The sequence below is a fragment of the Pseudorasbora parva genome, chromosome 2, assembly GCF_024679245.1.
Source record: "Pseudorasbora parva isolate DD20220531a chromosome 2, ASM2467924v1, whole genome shotgun sequence".
Lineage (NCBI taxonomy): Eukaryota > Metazoa > Chordata > Actinopteri > Cypriniformes > Gobionidae > Pseudorasbora > Pseudorasbora parva.
The window spans coordinates 21,286,849-21,309,734 of NC_090173.1; the positions used below are offsets into that span (position 1 = coordinate 21,286,849).

The window sequence follows — 22,886 nt, forward strand, 5'->3', positions numbered from 1 at the left end:
AATACAGCCAGGAATGAGTCGTTTTTCAGGTCCCTCAGTTCTCACCATCGTTGGAAAGCCACGCAGATATTTACTCACGTTTAATTTCTTTGTTTATCCAAAGCAGGGGCGAGGCTACATAAGGGCCAGGGTGGCACTGGCCCACTCAGATTGACGGCTGGCCCACCCAATCAGAACAGACAAAAAAAAAAAAAAAATTGGGGATAGCAGAAAGAATATGCCTATGTGACAACACAAATCACTTAAACACGTACAAAAAGTTTCATTAAAAAATAGGGCTGTCAAATATGTTAATAACGCGTTAACGCAAATTCATTTTAACAGCACTAAATCTATTAACGCAGCGCGCATTTTCTGTTTGATCTGTGGCATAGCCCGTAGTTGGAAAAAGTGAGAGCAGTCAGACGCAAAGGATGCAGCACCAAACATTAATAGGGGTAATGTTTAGGGGTAATAGGGGTACCAAGGGTAATAGAAAAGCCTATTTTCTACTTCAACAGGAAATTTTGTTGAGTATCAGGGTCTGGCACAGGATAGTGAAACCTATACATAATATTTTGATGAGTTTTTATTCACCGGAAAAAAACCTTTGGACAGCGTTTGATCTTTTTTTTTTTTTTTGTGCTTTATTAATTATGTTATGTCTTATGTTGAGACTTACCCTACACTGTGAAATGTAAGTTATTGATATGATTAATAAGTCATGACAATATATATATATTGGTAACACTTTAGTATGGGAAACACTTATTTACTAACAACAACTTTTGCCGCAGTAAACTCCTAATTTACTGCTTATTAAGTAAGTATGGTAGTTTTTGTAGTGTTTAAGTTTAGGTATTGGGGATTAAGGGATGAAGAATAAGGTCATGCAGAATAGGGCATTAATATGTGCTTCATAAGTACTAATAAACAGCCAATAAACTATTAATTTGCATGCTAAAAAGCAACTGTAGTTGAAAGTGAGAACTGGACATTAAAAAAAGTGTTACTGATGTTTTTGCATTAACTCCTTTAAAGTAAGGCTTTATAAGCATAACACATTCTCCAACATGTTACTGATATAAGTTTATTTATATAAAAGATGACAAAAATATACAAATATTCACACAATGCTGAAATGTTAAAAAATATTTGACCTAATTGTAAGTCTGCTGTGTTGATCATTATTTTTGCAGTGACAGAATTGGCACACTTCACCTAAGGTACATGGACACTGACGAGGAAGAGAAAAAGCTGACATAATTAAATTGCCATCCGTAACCCATGCTAAGAACGACATAATACCTTGCTGGAAATGGAAAGATGGCATTATAGAAAAAAAAAAAGATGTGCGTTATTGAAAGGCAACCATGTCTAATACAAATTATTCCATTTTCCAAACCGACAGTTCTGTGTGTAGGGCAGCAGGATAAGAAATAGTATATATCCTGTATACATTATAAATAAATCTAATGCATATTAAAAGCTATTGTGGGAATGCTGTTATTGGATAGTGAAGACTTTCTGGAACTCCTTCTCAAACATTTCCTTTAGCCTGGCTCCCATTTGCCCAAATTCATTATCCTTTAGAGAACAAAAACAAAAAATAAATTAAAAAACAAGCATCCTCTCATCATCTCAATCATCCCAATATCATGTTAATCAAACAAAAATCATCAATAATGTCCCATTCACATGTATGGATGATTGTTTACGCCATAGAATAAAACGATTTAAAAGATAATTGGATAATTTTAATCTCACAATTCAGACTTTTTTTTCTCACAATTGCAAAATATAAACTAGCATCTGCATTATAAAGTCAGATTTGGAATATAAAGATATAAAGTCACAATTCGGAGAAAAGTCTTTTTCCGCCTCAGAGTTGGACTTTATAACAAGCAATTGCCAGTTTATATCGAACAATTCCATGTTATAAAGTCCGAATTGCAAGATATAAACTCGCAATTCTGACTTTTCTCAGAATTACATGATATAAACTTGCAAGTTTGAGAAAAAAAGTCGCATTTACCTTTTTTATTTTTTATTCTGTGGCGGAAACAAGCTTCCATATTATATATATACTGTGTATATATATATATATATATATATATATATATATATATATATATATATATATATATATATATATATATACTGTGTGTATATATTATATATATATATACTGTGTGTATATATTATATATATATATATATATATATATATATATATATATATATATATATATATATATAAAACATTGCAAAACAAATACATTTTAATGAGTGTTTGATGTATTTTTTGGGTGCTTTCTTAATTATGTCCTGTGTTCCAGTGAATCTTACTCTATTGAATATGCTGCAATTGTTGAAAAGGAGCTGAAAGTCCGAGACGAACTCTCCAACTTTCTGATACTCGTTACTTTCAAACTTCAGCTTTATTTTGTCTAGCCACATTGGCTGAGCTATGAACTGAGAGTATCTGGACACCTATAAAAAAAAAAAAAAAGATATCTGGTTAATCATTTTTTTATGCATATTTACCAACCTGAATAAACTATTATTCTATTTTAAATCAAAGTAAAATTTAATTAATTTAAGACACGTGGGGAAAAGATAAGAAATGATGAAGTGCTTGTAAAAGAGGGCATGTTGAAATAAGGAGATTCTCTAACTGTTTTGCGTGGATCCTTAACAAACACCTTCTGGATGTCCTCCTTGTACACACATAACAGGAGATAGTGGCAGTGCTAAAGACAAACAACACACATACATACACACAAAATTAGGCCCATAAATAATTGTTCTGTGAGCAGCCTATGTAGGCAGCTTACATTTTGTGGTTATCTTTTATATACTGAGGTGTCGAGTTTGTTTGTGTGAGTTTACCAATCTGTATTGCGAGACTGGGGCGCTCAAAGCTTCTTGTTCAGTCATGCTACTGGAGTCACGCCATTGCTGACTGGTTTTTAACACGCAAAAGGTACAAATCCATTCCCTACAAGCATGCATACACACTTTTTAATGATTTTATTTCTATATAAACTGTTTCTCTCTCTCCCTCTCTCTCTCTCTCTCTCTCTCTCTCACCCAGGTGAGTCTCCATCTACAGCTGGAAGGTGACAGTGTGAATGAAAAGCTCGTGGACATTCATCACAGCACACAAGATCTCCCTCAGAGTCACACACGAAACATACGTCATCATTGTTCTTTGCCATCTAATCACAGGACAACACAAGAACATGTTATCATTATCACAGAAATAAGCTCAAAGCCATTTTGCTCATGTGCAATTTGCTGATGTCTTATATTTTGTCCCAAAAGAATAAACATAATTTTTTAAAGGGTTAGTTCAACCAAAATAAAATTTCTTTCATTATTGACTCACCCCAATGTCGTTTCACACCCGTAAGACCTCCGTTCATCCTCAGAACACAGTTTAAGATATTTTATATTTAGTCCGAGGCCTTTCTGTCCTTTGAATGTAGGACAATGCTTAATAAAGTCATATTTTTTTGTTATTTTTGGACCAAAATGTATTGGCGACGCTTCAAAAGACTCTAACTAACCAACTGATGTCACATATGGACTACTTTGATGATGCTTTCATTAACTTCTGGACATGGACAGCACGTGGGCATACACTTGGACATTCATAGGACAGTCCTCGAACTAAATCTTAAATATTTTAAACTGTGTTCTGAGGATGAACAGAGGTCTTACGGGTGTGAAACGACATTGGGGTGAGTCTTAAATGAAAGAAATTTCATTTTTGGGTGAACTAACCCTTTAATAATTACATAGCAAATTCTCTGAGCTGAAACGCTTCTGAAAAAACTTCTTGTAATGCGTTGTGGGGGTTTCTGTAATTCCCATTATTCTCAATATGCTTTAGATTCTCAATCTATAAAGTAAAGCCATCTATCTGTCATATAACTGCTCCGCACGGCTCCGGGGGGTTAATAAAGGCCTTCTGAAGCGAAGCAATGTGTTTGTGTAAGAAAAATGACGAACTTTAATCTCTTACTTCCGCTGCCGTTTGCGCGTTCACGAGACAGTGTATGATGCTGCTTTGCTTCAGAAGGCCTTTATTAAACCCCCGGAGCCGTGCGGAGCACTTTTATAATGGATAGATGCACTTTAATGGACATCAAAACAGAAACAGCCATTCACTGCTATTATAAAGCTTGGAAGAGCCAGAAAAATGTATTAATATAGCGCCGACTGTATTCTTTTGAAAGAAGAATGTCATATACACCTAGTATGACTTGAGGGTGAGTAAATCATGGGATATTTTTAATTTTGGGGTGTACTAACCCTTTAACGCACACATTTAACAAGCTATTAAGAATTCAAGTGAACGTCATGAATTATTTTTATGATGACATAATTATGAACGACAGACATGTCAGTACGAGATGTTTCTTACTAGGTCTTCTGGTTTAACACTGCATTCCACACATTCACACAGAAGAGAATGGGTGACCAGGATCTTTTTCTAAAAAAAATGACAATAATAAATAAACAAATACATAAATAAATAATCACAAATTTTCTTTTTTGTGTCAATCTATGTTCTGTCCAGTTTGATACCTTAAGTAAAAAGTTGAGAGTTTTTCCATGGCACAGTATATCTCTTTTCCAGTGTCCATCAGTGAGAGTTGGTTCCTGCTTCACAAATTCCTGCGGAGTGAACCAGCGTTTCTCAGTCCGTATACACTTCCCACGAATCCCTGCAACATAAAGTAAACATAAACACTTCCCACTTTGATACAGACAATACAAACTGCACACTGAGGCAGCTGTAACATACCTGACGCAAACCTGTATTTATATAGAGACCCAGTAAGTGAAACACAGGTGACTGGTAAAGAGGGAGCCTGAAAAACGGACAGATCTGTCACTTCTCCTTCTTCCTCCTCTTCTTCCTCCTCCTCATCAACCCTTCCTCTTAACGCTGTTCCTCCTCTTCCTCTCGGTTCCTGGAAATCGTCATCATCGCTTTCCTCATCCGAAGCAACGCTGGTTTCTGACATTGAGGAATAAAGCAGATCGCTGCATTCAGACAGACAGCAGAGATCGCATGAATGAGCGTGGATGATTGATCGCTGCTCACCTGTGCTGGAGCTCTCGGCTGAGCTGACAGGAAAAAGCTCTTTCATGCTCTGCAGGACGGAACATAGACACTTAATGCATTTCAAAGCAAAAACAGGAAAAACAAAACCTGACATTGTGCAGGGAGAGAAAGTACTTTTGGGGCACATTTCCTCTTTTCCCTCGTCATCGGTGGAGACTGAAGATGATTCTCCTGAAAGAATGAGAAGGGAAGTGATGTCAGATCACATGTATCTGAGGGGTCTGCTGTATTTCATGTAGCTACATGTTTACCTCAAATGTTTTAAACTTCCATGACTTGGACTCCCAAATTTGATGACCTACGACTCGACATGATTAAAATAGGCTTGTGACTGGACTTTGACAACATCTCGAGATGTGACTTGGACTTGAGTCTTGCAACTTGGAAAGTTTTTATGTCCTAACTTTAAAAACTAAAGATCAATGTGATCAATATAGACTGGTTGCTGAAACAAGATTACACAAGTGTACTTGGGTATTTCCACTTTTGCTAGTTTAACGACGGGAAAAATGGTTGGCGTGCCTGGTACATGGTCTAAAAGGGTTGTCCCTATTCTCTTAATGAGTAATGTGTGTTTGGGGCGTAGCGTGCAACAAACCAATCAGAGTCTCATCTGCCATTCCCTTTAAAAGCCAGTTGCGCTTACACCATGGAGGATTCGCTATTTATATGGCGGTTTTTGCAAGCAGAAAAACAAAACACTTCTCTAGCAAGGAAACAGATCTGCTCGTCCAATGACGCCTGCTTGCTCGTCGTTACCACAAATAGGTAGGCATTTTTATATTTATGTACACAATAATAATCTTTTACATTGGAATCCTTGAATTCTTCATATTTAAAAAATATTGCACAGCATTGCGACGGGTGTATAATAGGGCCCATAATGTTTGAATATCAAGTATTTTACATATATTTAAATAAGCAACATTTATCAAAATGTCCATTTTTTTGCAAAGCAACTGAAAACCCACAGAAAGAATTGATTCATTAAAAACACTGAATCGTTTACAAATGAAACGGTGGACGTGAACTAAATGATTTGTTCACTTAGGCCTATGATTTGTTCACAAGCACTTGATTCCTCAAGTAAGCTCCATTACTTAACTTCATACTATTATTAATTAAGTTTATCACAGATATTATAACAAATATGTTAAGTTCCTGTTGTTAACCCCTAACAGCCGCTTCACTGTACAGTGAAGTTGTTTAATGTATTGCCTTATACAGACCGACAGAAATAGAGTGAAATTGATGGTTTAAGTAAAAACACATAGGCTTATTGTCTTTAAATATTAAAATAGATAATAGAGAATGTTAGTTAGGATGAAATGAATGGATATATAAATTAGTATACATTTACAAAAGCACTAATGACTCGTTTAAGAGGGTTCCTAATGGAATGGCTGATGAATTTTTCCTGTAAAAATTTACTGAACAATGGTAATTTGTGATTGCATCTTAAGAAAGAAATAATGGTAGGTGAGTTTATGGATGAAGTAATAAAAAATAAATATAATAACCAAAAATTATTTATACGTTACATTATGTAGCTGATATATATGAAAAAAAAAGAAAAGAAAGAAATGGTAATAAAAATAGTGTGAGGTACCTTGATCATTTTGCTTTTATTTATTGGTTTAAACATATCGGCCTGTTTTAAATGCACACATGTATGAAAGATGAATTATGCATTATGAAGCACATGTTAAATTAATAAATATAAATGTAAATGAATGCTCTATTGACAGCGTTAATGGTTTGAAAATGTAATTATAATTTAATTTTAAATTACAATTGACTAAAAATGAGTAAATACTTTACTACAAGCCTAATCTACAGCTAAATATTACACAGACTATTTATTTATGAAAACAGTAAAAGTCAATGTAAAATAAAAAAATAAAATAAAAAGTATTTCTGCGGCGGATAATGTGAACTGTTACTATCAGCAAGTGCCCGCATTATTTACCTCTATGAGTTTCTTAAGCGTTGTGTTTCTGCAGCGGATGCTGACTTTCCAGTTTTTGCATTTTTCCTTCCCTGCAAACTTCTCAAAATCAGATGGGGTGAACCAGCGTCCCTGGGAAAAAATGCATTTCTCCCCTACAGGAAAGAAAGATAGCATGCATTCAGACCCATAAAAAGTATGATAAATATACATACTGTAATACATTTACTTAAAGAATTGTGGACCTTTAGGCAGTTTGTCCCGATAGAGAGTGCCCTCTTTATCCCCACATTTTACAGGCAGCTGTGTTTTATAAAAAGGAAACTTCCAAATCTCAGCGTTGTCTCCCTTCTTCACAGGAGATGCTGAGAAAGGCAGAGAAGTAGACACAGATCATACAGACATGAGATACCAAGCACCAGTGAACAGAGCGAGAGCTTGGAGCTGCAGTGGTTTAGGGACTCACAGAAGGAGGGTTTCCTGGCTGGTTTCTTCCTAGCGGGTGTGGAAGCAGTGGAAGGATCCGGATCACTACTATTCTCACTACTACTGTCATCTTTCTTTCTCTTTTTTGTGTTTTTCTTCTCCTTTCCTTTCTCTTTCTTTCCTTCACTTTTCTCTGTCTCAACATCCGTAGAGCTTTCATAGAGTTTGAAGGTGCCTGAGAGTAAAAAAAAGACACTAGAGCTGAAAATAACACCATAAAATAGGCTGTAAAATTGTATAAAAACCATATAGACATTAAAATGAAAGTAAAAATATTAAAATATTTATAATATGAATTAAAAGTATCTTGATGATACTAAAATAACACTGTTGTAATAATGAACCCATTTTTGCTCTATAATAGCGTAATAATGCAGCATGAAAAGCACTGACCGTCCAGCAGGCTGTTTCTGAGCAGACGTAGTGTCGGGTACAGCTGCAGGATATGATCTTCAAACACGCAGCGCCAGAACTGATGCATGCACTGAGATTTCTCTTTCTCCAGCCGGTCCAGAACCTCATAGATGCGCTTCTGGGTCTGCTTCTGCTCACGAGAGCGCATTGCTTTCACTTTCTACGGACAAAAACAGAGAGAGAAAGACATAAAGGAAAATAGAAGTATAGTCAGATGAAAGCGCTCTAAGAATAACATCTGGACAATAGTGACATTAATCTGCAGTGTGCTTTTACACAAGAGCTTTTTTTTTTTAAATGACAGTGGATATACTATTGTAAAGTGATGGTGACAGACCATGGGCAATTTTTTATATATTACAGTTCAAAAGTTTGGGGTCAGACAATGCTTATAATGAATTATATAGCTCAATTTGTATACTTATTTATAAGGAAGTATTACTATTTTATAAACATATTTATAAAGACTAATTAAGACCTTCCATGAATGCATGTATAAAGATGCAACCTGCATTACTATAATGATATTATATTATAGTTACAATGACTTTTTAGGCATTCAGATTTATTTCTGTCAAATAAGTGAATAATATATTGTTATTAATAACGGTATTGTGTTATTGAGTAGTAATACAGTTATTAATCTCTATAAATGCATCATTGATGGCTTTAAGTAAAGAGAAAACACAGGATGCAACTTGTAAATGTAACCAATGAACAATAATTCATGAATACAAAGTTTTTCATACCAGCAAAACATTGCAACAATATTGGAGATATAGATTAAAAAAAAAAATCAAAACTACCATTCATGACCTCTAAAAATAATAATAATATATATATTTTTTAAAAACTATTGATAATTGGTACAGAAAACAAATGTCTCTGGAACGATTTTCTATTTGATTATTTATAAATCGGTCTAATGGATTATGTACATTGAAAAAGCAAATGCATGACTTATAAGTAGTTATAAAAATAATATAAAAGGTTTTTTAATGCAGTATAGGTCTAACCAAATTCTTTATAAATATATCAATAGAATAGTAATACTTACTTATAAATAACTATAAATAGGGCAATAATTAATTATAAGCGTGGTCATCATAGAAAGTGTTATCAAATTGTTTTTGTTTTGTTTTTAAAGAAGTCTCTCTTGATCATTAGGTCTGCATTTATGTGAACAAAAAATACAGTAAAAACAGTAAAGTTGTGAGATATAGTTTAAATGTAAAATAACAGTTTTCTATTTGAATATGTAATTTATTCCTGTGATGTAAAGGTGATTCTTTAGCATATTAGAGTCACCCATCAGTCTAATATGATGATTTGGTGCTCAAGAAACATTTCTTATTATCATCACTGATGAAGTTAGTTGTTTTTGTGGAATCAAAAATATATAAGGATTTTTTTTTATCTGAAAAACAGGCTTAACTGTCTTTTTGCTGCCTCTTTCATTAATAAACATATTAGTAACACTTTAGAATAATGGTCATTAGCTAACATTAGTTAACTACATTAGTTAACATGAACTAATAATGATCTGCGCTTATAAAGCATTTATTTATCTTTGTTAATGTTAATTTCAACCTTTACTAATTCAAATCTTGTTAACAAACAAACAAAGCATAAACAAACCATGAACAGCTAAAAAGTACAGAAAAAATACAGTAACACATGAACTGCTCATGGTTAGTTCATGTTAGTTAATACATTTACTAATGTTAACTAATGACCATTATTCTAAAGTGTTACAAACGTATTAAAAAAGAGTGCCAAGGCAATAATGTTTTTGTTGTTGTTTTGTGGACTCAATATGCAACCATGCTAATTTGTACAGTCACAGTTTTTTGCAAAGGTATTTCATGTTACATACTGGTCAAAAACATGGTAGTGCTAATGTACTTGCCACAGTATTAGCTGAATGTCCAGAAATAGTAGGCTACCATGTCCAAAAGGCATGGTAGGCTACATGCATGACCAAACATTATCATGTACAACAAACCATGGTAAGCAGCAACACAAATGACTATAGACAGATCATTTTATGCTTGGGTGGGTTAGTCAGAGAAAGAGGGTATGTATGGTGGGCGTGTTCCTGCCTCAAAAAGCTCCTCCGTCATCAGGTCGTGGTCGCGCAGCTGAGTGAACAATGTGTGCGGTTGATCTATGCAGGAAATCTCCGTCTTTTTGCGGTGGAGAAAACGCAGCAACTCTTCGTTCGTTAGGAAGTCTAACGGGTCCATTTGGCCACTGGATCCCATTAATTCACAGATCTACAGCGACATGAAGTGTTTTAGCAACTTTTTTAAAAATGTTAACATGCAGAATAACACAATACAACAGCTGTATGTATACATTTTGTTCTGTATCAAAATGCATAACTACGAACAATGTCTTACACTTCTCCAACTTAATAGGCTAGAAATGTTATGTTTACAAATAAATATTTGTTATGTTACTGATTTTTTTGCTGCCATTAAAAGCAATATTTGCATATTTGACTCTTACCTGTCGACGTACGTCTGTCTCGCTGTCAGAAACAGAAAGAGTTGTTTCTAAATCTCCCGCCTGTATTGGACAGTCAGCCTCGTAAGCCGTGAAGAATGCGGAAGTGATGTAGGGAAAGCGAATGTTAACCTGTCAACTCCATGTGTCAACCCGTTCAAAGTTCAATACGTAGGGAATGGGATGGAAGTCCGAGTCCGACTCAGTTCAGCTAATCGATCTTTCTTTCTTTTTTTAAACCTCGGTATAGGAATCAACACCGTGGCGTGTGTAGCCTTTTCATATAACTGCATATAATCACAGTTAAGTAGCCTATATATGCAAATGATATTCATTTGCACTTTTTAAAAAAGTTTAATGAAAATCCTATCTATTAAAGATTATTATTAAAGAGGGCCCGAAGCAATGCACACAGGAGCCAGAATCCTGCCCTGAGGCTTCTTGCACTGAATGGTCTCCTTAATAATGTTATGATGTGATTACCCTTACATTATGTTAGAGGATTCACCATCATCGTGTAACCTACATGCAAGACTCACTATTGGGACTTCTCACATTATGAATAATCATCTATCTGAACTTCCTTACAGTTCTAGTTTTTGAGGCGTCCGTGTTGATAGTTGTTTGTCCACCAGAGGGCGCAAATGATCCAGAAATCCAGAATGGAAATGTTGCGAAAAATGAGTGAGATGTTCAGATATATATATATATATATATATATATATATATATATATATATATATATATATATATATATATATATATATATATATATATATATATATATATATATATATATATATATATATATATATATATATATATATATCAAAGTTCAATACGTAGGGATAATCAGCTAATCGATCTTTTCGATTGTTAATATACCAATTAATATAACAATTGTTGGTGCTTTTGGCAAACTGTAAGTCATTATAGTTACTCAAATCGATCTTTTCGATAGTTAATATACCAATTAATATAACAATTGTTGGTGCTTTTGGCAAACTGTAAGTCATTATAGTTACTCAAATCGATCTTTTCGATAGTTAATATACCAATTAATATAACAATTGTTGGTGCTTTTGGCAAACTGTAAGTCATTATAGTTACTCAAATCGATCTTTTCGATAGTTAATATACCAATTAATATAACAATTGTTGGTGCTTTTGGCAAACTGTAAGTCATCATGTGTCATTCCCCTGTACCACGTGTGTTATTATCAGTACATTTTATAATAACACAATTTAATAGCTCAAAAAGTTCGTTTTATTAACATTATATGATTTAATAACACAAGGCATAACATTTGACCAAAATTCCCTATGCTTGGGGGGGAGGGGGGGTTGCTTAGAATAGCTGTTTTAGATGACAAACTAAATTATATATTTTTTTTTAAAAAAAGCAGATAAAAGTGTCTGGGTCACAGAACACAAAACATCTAAGTCACTGTCACAACAGTGTGGTGAAGGTATAGTTACTCACCCTCGTGTTGTTCCAAACCTGCATGAGTTCTTTCTTCTTTCTTCTAACACGATAGAGGAATTCTATTCAAAAGACTGCAGCTATAAAGAATTACACACATGCGACTGGTTCGTTGTCCCTAGTTGCTAAGAAATTGTCCTCAGACATAACTACATAATTATTATGTACATTTCACATGAAAGTAATAATAAAAAAAACACTGATTCAGTGTGTTTTTTGTTACTCATTGATGCTTGACCTTCCCCTTTAAATAATGTGACTTGCATTAAGCACTATTAGAACTGAGTCTATTCAGCATTCAACACCATTCGTATGGGTTAAATTCAACAAAATTATTTAATAAAGATTGTATTAATGTTGTGAATTAGCCCATTTTATTATACTATCTTTAAATGTGTCGTTAAATATGGGACAATTACAAAACACTGATTCTTTTAACAATGCACTGGCACAAAAACCTTTTGGAGGTGCAAGTAGGAGAAGAAAGCTTTGTAGAGTCAAAATACAACACACTCACTTGATCATGAAATGCTGAAGTGAGTGTACAGTTATACTGTGTGTTGCCCGGCCAAACTGAGCAATCGGGGGAGAAGGGCATTAGTCCGGGAGGTGACCAATAACCTGATGGTCACTCTGACAGAGCTCCAGCGTTTCTCTCTGGAGAGAGGAGAACCAGACATGCAAGCGTAATGTCTGGAGGAAACCAGGCACCACTCATCACCTGGATACCATCCCTACACTACAGTGAGGCATAGTGGTGGCAGCATCATGCTGTGGGGATGTTTTCCAGCAGCTGGAACTGGGAGAGGAGTCAGGATCGAGGGAAAGCAATGAATGCAGCAATGTACAGAGACATCCTTGATAAAAACCTGCTGCAGAGCAATTGGGACCTTAAGGAGGACGCATACTGGACGCGAAGCTCAGCGCCGTGTCTCAGGTATCTCTCACCAGACATGCACATTATATACGCGCAAGCTCAGTTTTGAATCGACTTCTGACAGAAGAGCTGCACGATGAGGGCATCTTGTTAGCCTGCCGTGGTCATACTCAATTCTAATCAGAATATGAGTCTGAAACTGCTCCATTGGGCTGTGATTATGAGAGGCGTGTTTCATCCGAACCAGGCAAGACTTCAATTGGACAGACCTACAACCAATCAGAGCAACGAAGCGACGCATTGTCAAATGTCAACAGACAGAGCTAAACTGCACTGTGTTGCCAAGTCTGCGTTTTTCCCCCCGCGAGTTGTTTTCTATGTCCGCAGGTTGAAGCGACTATTATTTGATGTATAGACCCATGAGTGCGAATTTTAGCAGGCAACCTTGCCAAAATAACACACATTTTACCCCCCAAACACCATTTTCCCCCTGGAGAACCCCCTGAGAAGTTATTGTTTAGGGCTAGTAGTTGGCGGGTTTTGTTGTAAAAACTTGGCAACCCTGTCAGCACGCGCGCTGAAATCAGGCTGGAATACACGATCTTTGCCAGTGTTGTAAAAAAATAAAAAATTGTGATGGTGAATGCATATACAAACAAGCTCTCAGTTTAGGATTTGCCCCTTTGATGACGTGCATGATTACGTTACGGTTGATCATCTGTCCGTCATCGTCTAAAGCCCACCCTGATGATTTCATTGGTCCAAACAGTTTCTGTTCGGGGATAATTACTCCTCAATGGAGCAAGGCCGGACCAAACTGCCGACCTAAAAATTTTGTGGGCGGGGCTAAGTTCGGCTGGCATCCAGGCTAGCATCTTGTAGTACAAGGTGAAATTAGTATGTACATTGATGATTTGAGGGAAATATAATAAAAAACCTTGAAATGGCGCTCTGTGACAAATTCCTGAGTTGCCATGGACAGGCGCCGAATGCCGCCGCCGTTGTGGGTACACTCATTGAAAATAATGTGTTCGAATTTTAAAGACGTGGCGCTGCGCGGCACTGAGCTTCGCATCCGGGGTGCGACCCCCTTCAGACTGGGGCGATGGTTCATCTTCCAACAGGACAACAACCCTAAGCACACAGCCAAGATAACAAAGTAGCTATGAGACAACTCTGTGAATTTTGGGCCAGCCAGAGCCCAGACTTAAACCTGGTTGACCATCTCTGGAGAGATCTGTAAGGCCGCCCAAATCGTCCCAATGGAGGCTAACGATTGTTGGTTGAAGGTCGCTGCGTGTTCGTCTTTTCAGCGGGAAAAGGGATTTTATTCCAATTCCTCGTTATCTGACTCCATTTAGTCATAATTTAGAATTAAGGTTAGAATGGCATTTGGTAATTTGGTCATTTATATTTAATAGTTTAAGTACACATTTAATTATTCCATTTAACCCATTGATGAAATTATGCCCGTTCGTAACCTGAATAATTCCAGAGCAAGTCAGAATCAATCAAAGTGTAACAATTTATTAACAGTCAGGTAAATGTATAAAGCCAATTACATAATCAATTCAAAGGTAGCCTAATCCATATAACATCAAAAAAATCTGAGGTAAAGAATGAAATATATACCTGACTTTTGAAAATTACATAATGCTGGCTATCTTGAAACGCCCGGCATTACGGGCTGACCTGACTACAGAATCGAGCCCTGAGCTCTTTGCAACATTTCCTTAAATACTCAGAACCAGATGCATACCCAGAACCATTTGAAACTCTTTCAATTGTAAACACGAGTTCACAATAGGAATTTGCATTGATAGAATCCTATAGACTTGTATGAAAGAAAGGCCAAATGGCTGAAAGCCACACCCACCATACACCAAGGAAAGATATCTTTAAACTCTTAAAACATTCATGATGTTCTAGTTTACTTCTGTGGAATTGAGATATTTGTACTAGTCGCACTGAGACATTTCAAATGATATCAAACGCATATAATACTGTATCGTGAGGATTGACATTGTAACAAAGAGATTTCTGGGGCATTTCAGGTGATCTCAATATGAGGGGGAGCAGGAGTTTGGGGGAAGTTTCATGTGAAAGGAAAGGCATGTAAATTAGTGTCATTTGTAGACAGGGGCGTAGCACCAAATTTTGGGCCCTGGGTACAAACCATCTTGCTGGGCCCCCGTACCATGTATGTGTATGTATAGAAAACTGACTTCTAAGGCCCCCCCCCTGCCTCGGGCCCTGGTTACTCAGTACCCTTTATCCCCCCAGTCCCACGCCCCTGTTTGTAGATGGTTCACTCGTGATGTCGTCTCAGACAGAGACGCTAACTGTATGAATGAGTTCAGGTGCTAATTTCCTTTGTTTTCTCAGAGCGATTAGACATTTCGGCGTCAGCTAGTTTTTCCAGCCTTGCAGATCTAAAAAATGACTGTGGACCGACATGCCCCATCCAACCTGATGGAGATTGAGAGGTCCTGTAAAGAAGAATGGGAGAAACTGCACAAAAATAGGCGTGCTAAATTTGTAGCATCATACTCAAAATACCCGAGGCTGTAATTGGTGCTAAAGGTGCTTAAACACTTCAAAACGTGTGATTTTTTTTCCCATTTTTTATTTTTAAAACATTTTCAAAGATTTCAAATAACATTATTTCACTATGGGCTATTGTTTGATAAATTGCGGGAAAAAAATGAATTTAATCCATTTTGGAATTATAGGCTGTAACATAAAATTTGGAAAAAGTAAAGCGCTGTGAATACTTTCTGGATGCACTGTATTATAACTGCTTTTGTCAATATTTTGATTATTATTATTATATAGTCCCGTAGTCTCTGTTTGCATCCATTGGTTTGATGAATTGAATAAAGGCTTAAACTACACCAGTTATTCTGCTATAGAACTGACTTCGTCTAAAAATCACCCTGGCACCAGTTTAAAAATTCAAGAAATTGGTAATTGACCTTGGTTTGACATTTTGTATTTAATGCAGAGACAACACATGTGTCTGAAGACAGATCGGACAGATGTATGTGGGATGAACAATAAACGTCAAGATGTGCAAACAAACACCTTCTGGATGTATACGTATCTGCGAACAAAACCCTGCAGGTGCTGTGTTTTATCTATTTGGGTGTTTATCAATGTAAAATCACCAGTTGTTGTAATGACTTTTTTTGTGTGTTAACTTTACTTAAAGCTGCAGTCCGTAGCCTAACTTTTTTTGGTTAAAAAAAATTATCCCAAAAAATATTTGAGCAAGTACACAATAAACCAGTATTCAAAGTTTAACTTATCGCCATTCACAACAGTAAGCTTGTGATAATGTGTTATAATTAGAGTGGTAATGGTGTATTTCCGCAGGAAATTGAAGCATGGCTTTGCATCATTACGTCAGGTCTGTATAAAGTAAGAGTCCGGCTAGTAGTAATATACGTTAGGAGCTGACCGCATTTTCTCACAGCAGCTGGAGTAATTAAACTTCTCAGTTTGATGGCGGATTGTAATCCAGAAAGGGCCAAATGACATCAGTGAGAACTGGAGATTCACCCGTAGTCAAATGCAAAGATTAGACTGTACATTGAAATCTACAGGTAATGCTAACAAACACTAAATACAGTCACGCAATGCTAATGCTGTTAACATAAACCCTTTGAGAACAAAGTATAACAACAAAAATAATAATTTGCATGGTTTGATGTGATACGAATAATAATTAGATTTAATCACCATTGGTAGCGGGATTTATTGTAATGTTTTGTTCCCAAAAGTGGCAGACATGTTACTTGTCCAGATGCCATTTTCCAGTGAAAAATTCTTATTTAGGTTATACTTCAATAAAGTACAGTATCCACACCGGTGCAGTGACTGACAGCCGGATTCAAACACAGACGCGACACAGAGGCAAAACTTACAGACAGCAGCTTTAATGTCTTTGACCTAATCCTACGAATCTAGTACTATTCGCATGCCTTTGTTACTCAGAAAAGTTAAGATTAATTGATTGGTTTGAGTATACCATTTTGTCAAGCGACAAAAAAAACAAAAAACATTCCTTTTCTCATTTCCTCCACTTCGCTTCGTTGCATTCCCTTATTTTCTAAAGTCATATTGAATGTTGAAAATTCTGAACATTTTAAGAGAGCATCACATAAGCTGCGTTCATAAATTGATGTTGATTATCATTATATCACCGTTATGGGGATCAGTGTTCCCTTTGGTTGGGCACTTAGAACTTCATTTATACCACTTTAATTCCCCTTCAATTAATGCAGCATTAAAACAAGAAATCTCAATTATTTGGGGTTTCAAATGAATGAGTCACAGTTTTACAGTTACTCTAATACAGTTTACTATATTTTTGATTAAAGGTCCTGTTCGGTCCTGTCCTGTCCTGTTCGAGATTCCATCATTCAAACTTTAGTTAGTGTGAAATGTTGCTGTTAGAGCATAAATAATACCTGTAAAATTATAAAGCTCAAAGTTCAATGCCAAGCGAGATATTTTATTTAACAGAAGTTCCCTTTCAAAGCCTACAGCGAACGGCCGGTTTGGACTACACCTCTGCACTTCCTTCAGGAATTAAGCCACTAGAACCGTTTGTTGACTAACCCTCCGCCCACAAGAACACCCAAAATAGGGGACGTGGTCTTGTTGGTCTTAGGTGAAGAAGAGCGAGCATTCAGCACTTGCATCTCCCCGTATGGTAAGAGGCGGGACCTTTCCGGGCAAAGTGCGCTAAGCTGCTGTCCAATCACAACACAGGAAGCGCTGGCCCAATCAGAACTCGTTACATCTTTCTGAAGGAGGAACTTCATAGAACAAGGAAATCATCAGGCCGTTTTTAGGACAGAGGAAACAGGGCTGTACAGATAAGTCAATTGTGTGAAAAATACTGTTTTTTTTACACCCGAAACATGAACTCATGTTATATTGCACACTTTAAACATAATCAAAGCTTCGAAAACACGCGAAGAACGGGACCTTTAAATAAATGCAGCCTTGAGCATAAGACACTTCTTTCCAAAACATTCAAACACGAAAACGTCTCGGTTCCTTATGGTAACCCTCGTTCCCTAAAGGAGGGAACGGAGACGTACGTCCCGTCGCCACAGTAGCTGTACCATCACTGCAGGCAGAGTGGGCTCCTCAGTGAAAAATAATATTGCGTTGCGACTGCTGACGCTTTATGTCCACGGAGCGCGAGATGCAAGTATCGCACGCCAATAGTCATTGGCTTGTTCTCGATATCTCGAAGCTGATAGGGCTCATAAGTGATCCCAATTCGTCAGGGACGTCCGACATACATCGAACGTGACCGACTAAAAGGGAACTAAAAAAATTGCCAACCCCAATATAGGATTGATTGATTGATTGATTGATTTAGTTCTGACAATCAAATTCTGACAATCAAATGAAATTACTTTAGAAGGCGTGAAATAGGCTATATTGCACAACTCATACAAGAAAGTCATGCATATGCGTCAGAAAAGAAATGAGGTTGAGCTATCCCTTTAAAATGCAAATATTAATTTGAGTAATAAAATAACGTAAGAACCAAACCGGAGACATCAGGCACATTCTCTAAATACATGACCACATCAAATGGCTGTTGACGTCAGAAATCCTGGAATTAAGAAAACATACGCACATGATCAGATCGCCATACTCAGACCGACACCAGCCTATGCCAGACCGCTGCTTATCTTAAAAGATTCTTTACATAACACGCAGCTGTTGCAAAAGAAGAGACCTGGGAAATCAGCATTTTAAAGCACCAGCCAACTGGCAGGAGCGGATTTGACATGCCTTTATCCCCAAGTGCGGAGCGCCGCCACAGACATGATCCATCGCATCATTAATTCATTCAGAGGCCGATCCCAAGTGTAAAATCATTTACGTGTGGATTTTGCATCTCTACATACACAGCTCAACTCCACTTGCACAGCAGATGCACATGTACCCTAAAGCCCAAAGAAACCAGATGAACAAGATGTACTGATTAATTATTGCACTTTAAAACTATGGAAAAAAAAGTGTGGTTCTGTTTACTATTCCTGCAGTATAGGCCTAAATGAATAGTATGCAAATGTTCAATAAACATGAAATGGCTAACAGCGACCTCCAAACTGCGTTTTTTTTGCACCCTTGAAGGGCACTTTGGGAAGGGGACGCCATTAGGGTGTTTCCAAACGAAAGTGAACAACTGAATCCCTTCATGCAGGGCCCTTCAGTCCGTTAGCGAAGGGAACATGCGATGGTAACTTCAAGGATTTAATCAATTATGGTCATTTTAAATAGATATGGAGGGAAAGTTGGAGTTAAACAGAATATTAGTATTTCATAAATAATATTTGTATTTATCATTTAATTATCATTCATTGTGTTGTGATATAGTACACACATTTTTGTCATGCATTTCATATATTAGCTTAAGTTTGATGCTTAGTGTGTTTAATGCTTACTTATAAAGCAAAGAACCGATTAGAAACACACATATATAAAGCACATTTTAAAAACGTCATTATAAATGTACATTTGTTTGTATCATCTTACCACCAATAATAAAACTCTCCTGTTGCTTCTGTCGTGGCGACATTCCATGTGAAGCTAATGGCCCTGCCCCAAATGGCACACTTCATATTTCATACTTTCAGACTTGTGGACTCTCAATGTCTGCTGCGTGCGTGTCTGTTAAGCCCATGGGTGTCCCACTTGTCATTTTAGGTTTCAGATATGCACCCTCCCTCAATGCGCACATTTTCCAAGCCCGCACTGAAGCGAGCTCCGCAGCAGAGCTCTTCCAGACAATCAAAGCGGCATTGCGTCACGAAAGTGCGGACCGTTTAGGCCAGGGTGACATTTGGGACAGGGCCAATGAGGAAATTACGTGTTGATCGAAATGTACAGTAGGCTGTTATGTTTAGAATAAAGTAGCTTACTACTTATTGTCACGGACTGTGGCATCACAGGAAGACCTTAAGGAAGACCAAGGAAGCCAAAGATGATTAAAAAGGTAACCAAGAATTTATTTTTGATTCAGAAACATATGCTAACAGGTGAGCCAGTGCTACACACAAACAATACGAGACAAATGAGAACTGAAAAGACTGCAACTTAACTAGTGAACACAAACTAGATAATTACCAAAAGCCTATCAGCCAGTGGTCAACGGACTCTGGCAAGGACAGGAGACGCCGCTGGTTCAGGCATGGCGGTGGCCATCTTGGTTGAAGATGCTGAACTTTGAGAGAGGACAAAATTCCTTCATGGCTACGGAGGTAAACGCAGGATCCGCCACCTTCGCTCCCAGGTCAGCACTGTTTGATATCAGCTTCCGGGCTCAGAGAAACACAGGAGGCCAGGAGGAAATGGAACCCTTGGAGAGGCATGTGGTTGGCTTAGGGTGAGCTGGAGTGCCTAAATGTTTTTGGCGAGGGTCTGTATTGTCCTCATTAATGGCATCAACTACAAAAGCAGAACCATTAAGCCAGAGGACATAGTTAAGAGAGTCAATCTGGGTTACATAGCAGGAAAAAGGTGATACAATTCATCATTCAGACCCTCCCTGAAAAACATACACTGAGCATTTGATCACTCAATCTCACCAGGTGGGACATCTCAAACAACTCCTACACATATGTCTCCAGAGGTCATCCATCTTGTTGGAGATCTAGCAGTCTGAGTAAAAAAATGTGGAGGTCTGGTATTCTGTCAGAGACTGTGGTATCACAGAAACACCAAGGAAGCTGAGAAAGGCAACCAAGGATTTAGTCTTAATAAAAAATAAATACATAAAAAGTTAACCTACAGGTGAGCCAGTGTGCTACACACAAACAATACCAGACAAATGAGAACTGAAAGGACTGCCACTTAAATAGCGAACACAAATAGATTCAACAGACACAGCTGAACTAAAGGAACTCATAATGACGGTGACCATGGAAACAAGGAGTGGCGGGAAACTGAACAAACCCAAGCAAGACAGACAGACATGTGACACTTATTTGGCCCAATATATACTGTATAAAAAAATAATTATATATCATTGTTCAAAATAACATAGCAGCTATTATTTCTGCAGTATATTGTGTGCACACAGTGAATGTTATACGAAGATTACAAACAACCTTCTACATTTGCCAAAATAGGCATAAGACTGCATGGAAGGGTTAGTTAACTAAAACTATTTTAAAAAAATAACAGTTTATTAAGAATACAACAACAAATAAATCAAATCAAATCAAAAACACTGATGTACACTCCTGGGCAAAAAAAGAAGAAGAGCCAAAATGGCTAAACACTAAGCTTTTAAATGTCTGAACCACAAATTATCGGTCAGAAAATTAGCTAAATTAATATGCACTACTTAAAAAAGCCATTGCTTTCTCAGAAAAACATCAAAGACAGAATTACATTTTTCATAGAATATGGGAAATGTGTGGAGTGATTAATCACAATGAAACACGAGTTGCACGGTGATGGTCCAGAGCGATGACTTCGCAAATCTGCTGAGGAATATAACAATAAATGCATCTCTAGCACATTGAAGCATGGAGGAAGAGACGGTCATTGTGTGGGGAGCCTTTTTTAGCTGCTGCTATTGGTGAGATACTTCACTGTGAAAAGTCATTTAATGCTTTGGAGTGCAGTGAATTTTGCAGAATATATTTTGTCCCACACCACAGATGAAAAGTTGTAATCTATCAGCTGATACTTTTCAACCAGACAATGCTCCTGCCCAAACTGCAAAGACAACCAACAAGTGTCTTGAGCACAAGTCCACCAAGCTCATGTTTTGGCCTGGTCAGATTCCAGATTTCAACCCTATAGAAGTTCATATTTGGACTCACATTAAAATCAAATGAACTGGGAGACATTTTTCAACCACTCACAAAAACCATTAACATTGAGTGGACAATGATTTTCTTCTCTCTGTAAAAAGCTGTCTGCAAGTTGGGGAAGGTTATTCTGTGCTTGATGTGACCTTCCATTTCCAGTGTGATAGACTGGAAACAATATGAGTCATGATTTTTAAACATCTGATTCAATCTAACTGATCTGATTTGATCAGACTGCCAAATATATTTACACAAAAATATTTTTACACAATGCATGTAACGTGACAACACTGTAGTATACTATTTGAAAAGGTTTCACATGATATATAAACCGATCAGCCATACAGTTATGACCACTGACAGGTGAAGTGAATAACACTGATTATCTCTTCATCACGTCACCTGTTAGTGGGTGGGATATATTAGGCAGCAAGTGAACATTTTGTCCTCAAAGTCGATGTGTTAGAAGCAGGAAAAATGGGTAAGCGTAATGATTTGAGCGAGTTTGATAAAGGTCAATTTGTGATGGGTAGACGACTGGGTCAGAGCATCTTCAAAACTGCAGCTCTAGTGGGGTGTTCCCGGTCTGCAGTGGTCAGTATCTATCAAAAGTGCTCCAAGGAATGAACAGAGATAAACCGACGGTCATGGGCAGGCGGCCAAGGCTCATTGATGCACATGGGGACTGAAGGCTGGCCCGTGTAGTACAATAAAACAGATGAGCTACTGTAGCTCAAATTGCTCAAGAACTTAATGCTAGTTCTGATAGAAAGGTGTCAGAATACACAGTGCACTGTGGCCTCTTAATTCCCCAGATCTCAAACCAATCGAGCATCTGTGGGATGTGCTGAACAAACAAGTCCGATCCATGGAGGCCAAACTTAGCAACTTACAGGACTTAAAGGATCTGCTGGTAGCATCTTGGTGCCAGATACCACAGCACACCTTCAGGGGTCTAGTGGAGTCCATGCCTCGACGGGTCAGGGCTGTTTTGGCAGCAAAGGGAGACCAACACAATGTTAGGTCATAATGTTATGCCCGATGTATGTGGTCAATATACACTGATGAGCCAATAAATTATGACCAGTCACAGGTAAAGCGAATATCATCGATCATCTCTTAACAAGGTCACATATTAACGTCTAGTTAGAATAACTGTTTTCATTTCCAAGATTATATAATGATGTTATTCTGTATATA

General features: G+C 37.2%; 1 protein-coding gene across 2 annotated transcripts; it reads right to left on the reverse strand.

The window, feature by feature from the left end:
• Nucleotides 1-1,085: 1,085 nt before the first annotated feature.
• On the reverse strand, nucleotides 1,086-10,758 carry LOC137094276 (nuclear body protein SP140-like protein). 2 transcript variants are annotated; one of them, XM_067459787.1, is made up of 16 exons: nucleotides 10,478-10,758; nucleotides 10,069-10,242; nucleotides 7,946-8,126; nucleotides 7,533-7,727; nucleotides 7,312-7,431; nucleotides 7,088-7,221; nucleotides 5,233-5,289; nucleotides 5,098-5,146; nucleotides 4,795-5,010; nucleotides 4,575-4,714; nucleotides 4,411-4,479; nucleotides 3,072-3,199; nucleotides 2,871-2,979; nucleotides 2,684-2,731; nucleotides 2,328-2,471; nucleotides 1,086-1,566 (listed from the first exon to the last, which is right to left on the reverse strand). In XM_067459787.1, exons 2-16 carry the CDS (start codon nucleotides 10,228-10,230, stop codon nucleotides 1,486-1,488), a joined length of 1,833 nt encoding a protein of 610 aa, XP_067315888.1. In that variant the 5' UTR covers nucleotides 10,231-10,242; nucleotides 10,478-10,758; the 3' UTR covers nucleotides 1,086-1,485. The 2 variants fall into 2 exon arrangements, with proteins under 2 accessions (XP_067315888.1, XP_067315877.1); XM_067459776.1 differs by having other exon boundaries at nucleotides 2,657-2,731; nucleotides 10,478-10,756.
• Nucleotides 10,759-22,886: the final 12,128 nt, after the last annotated feature.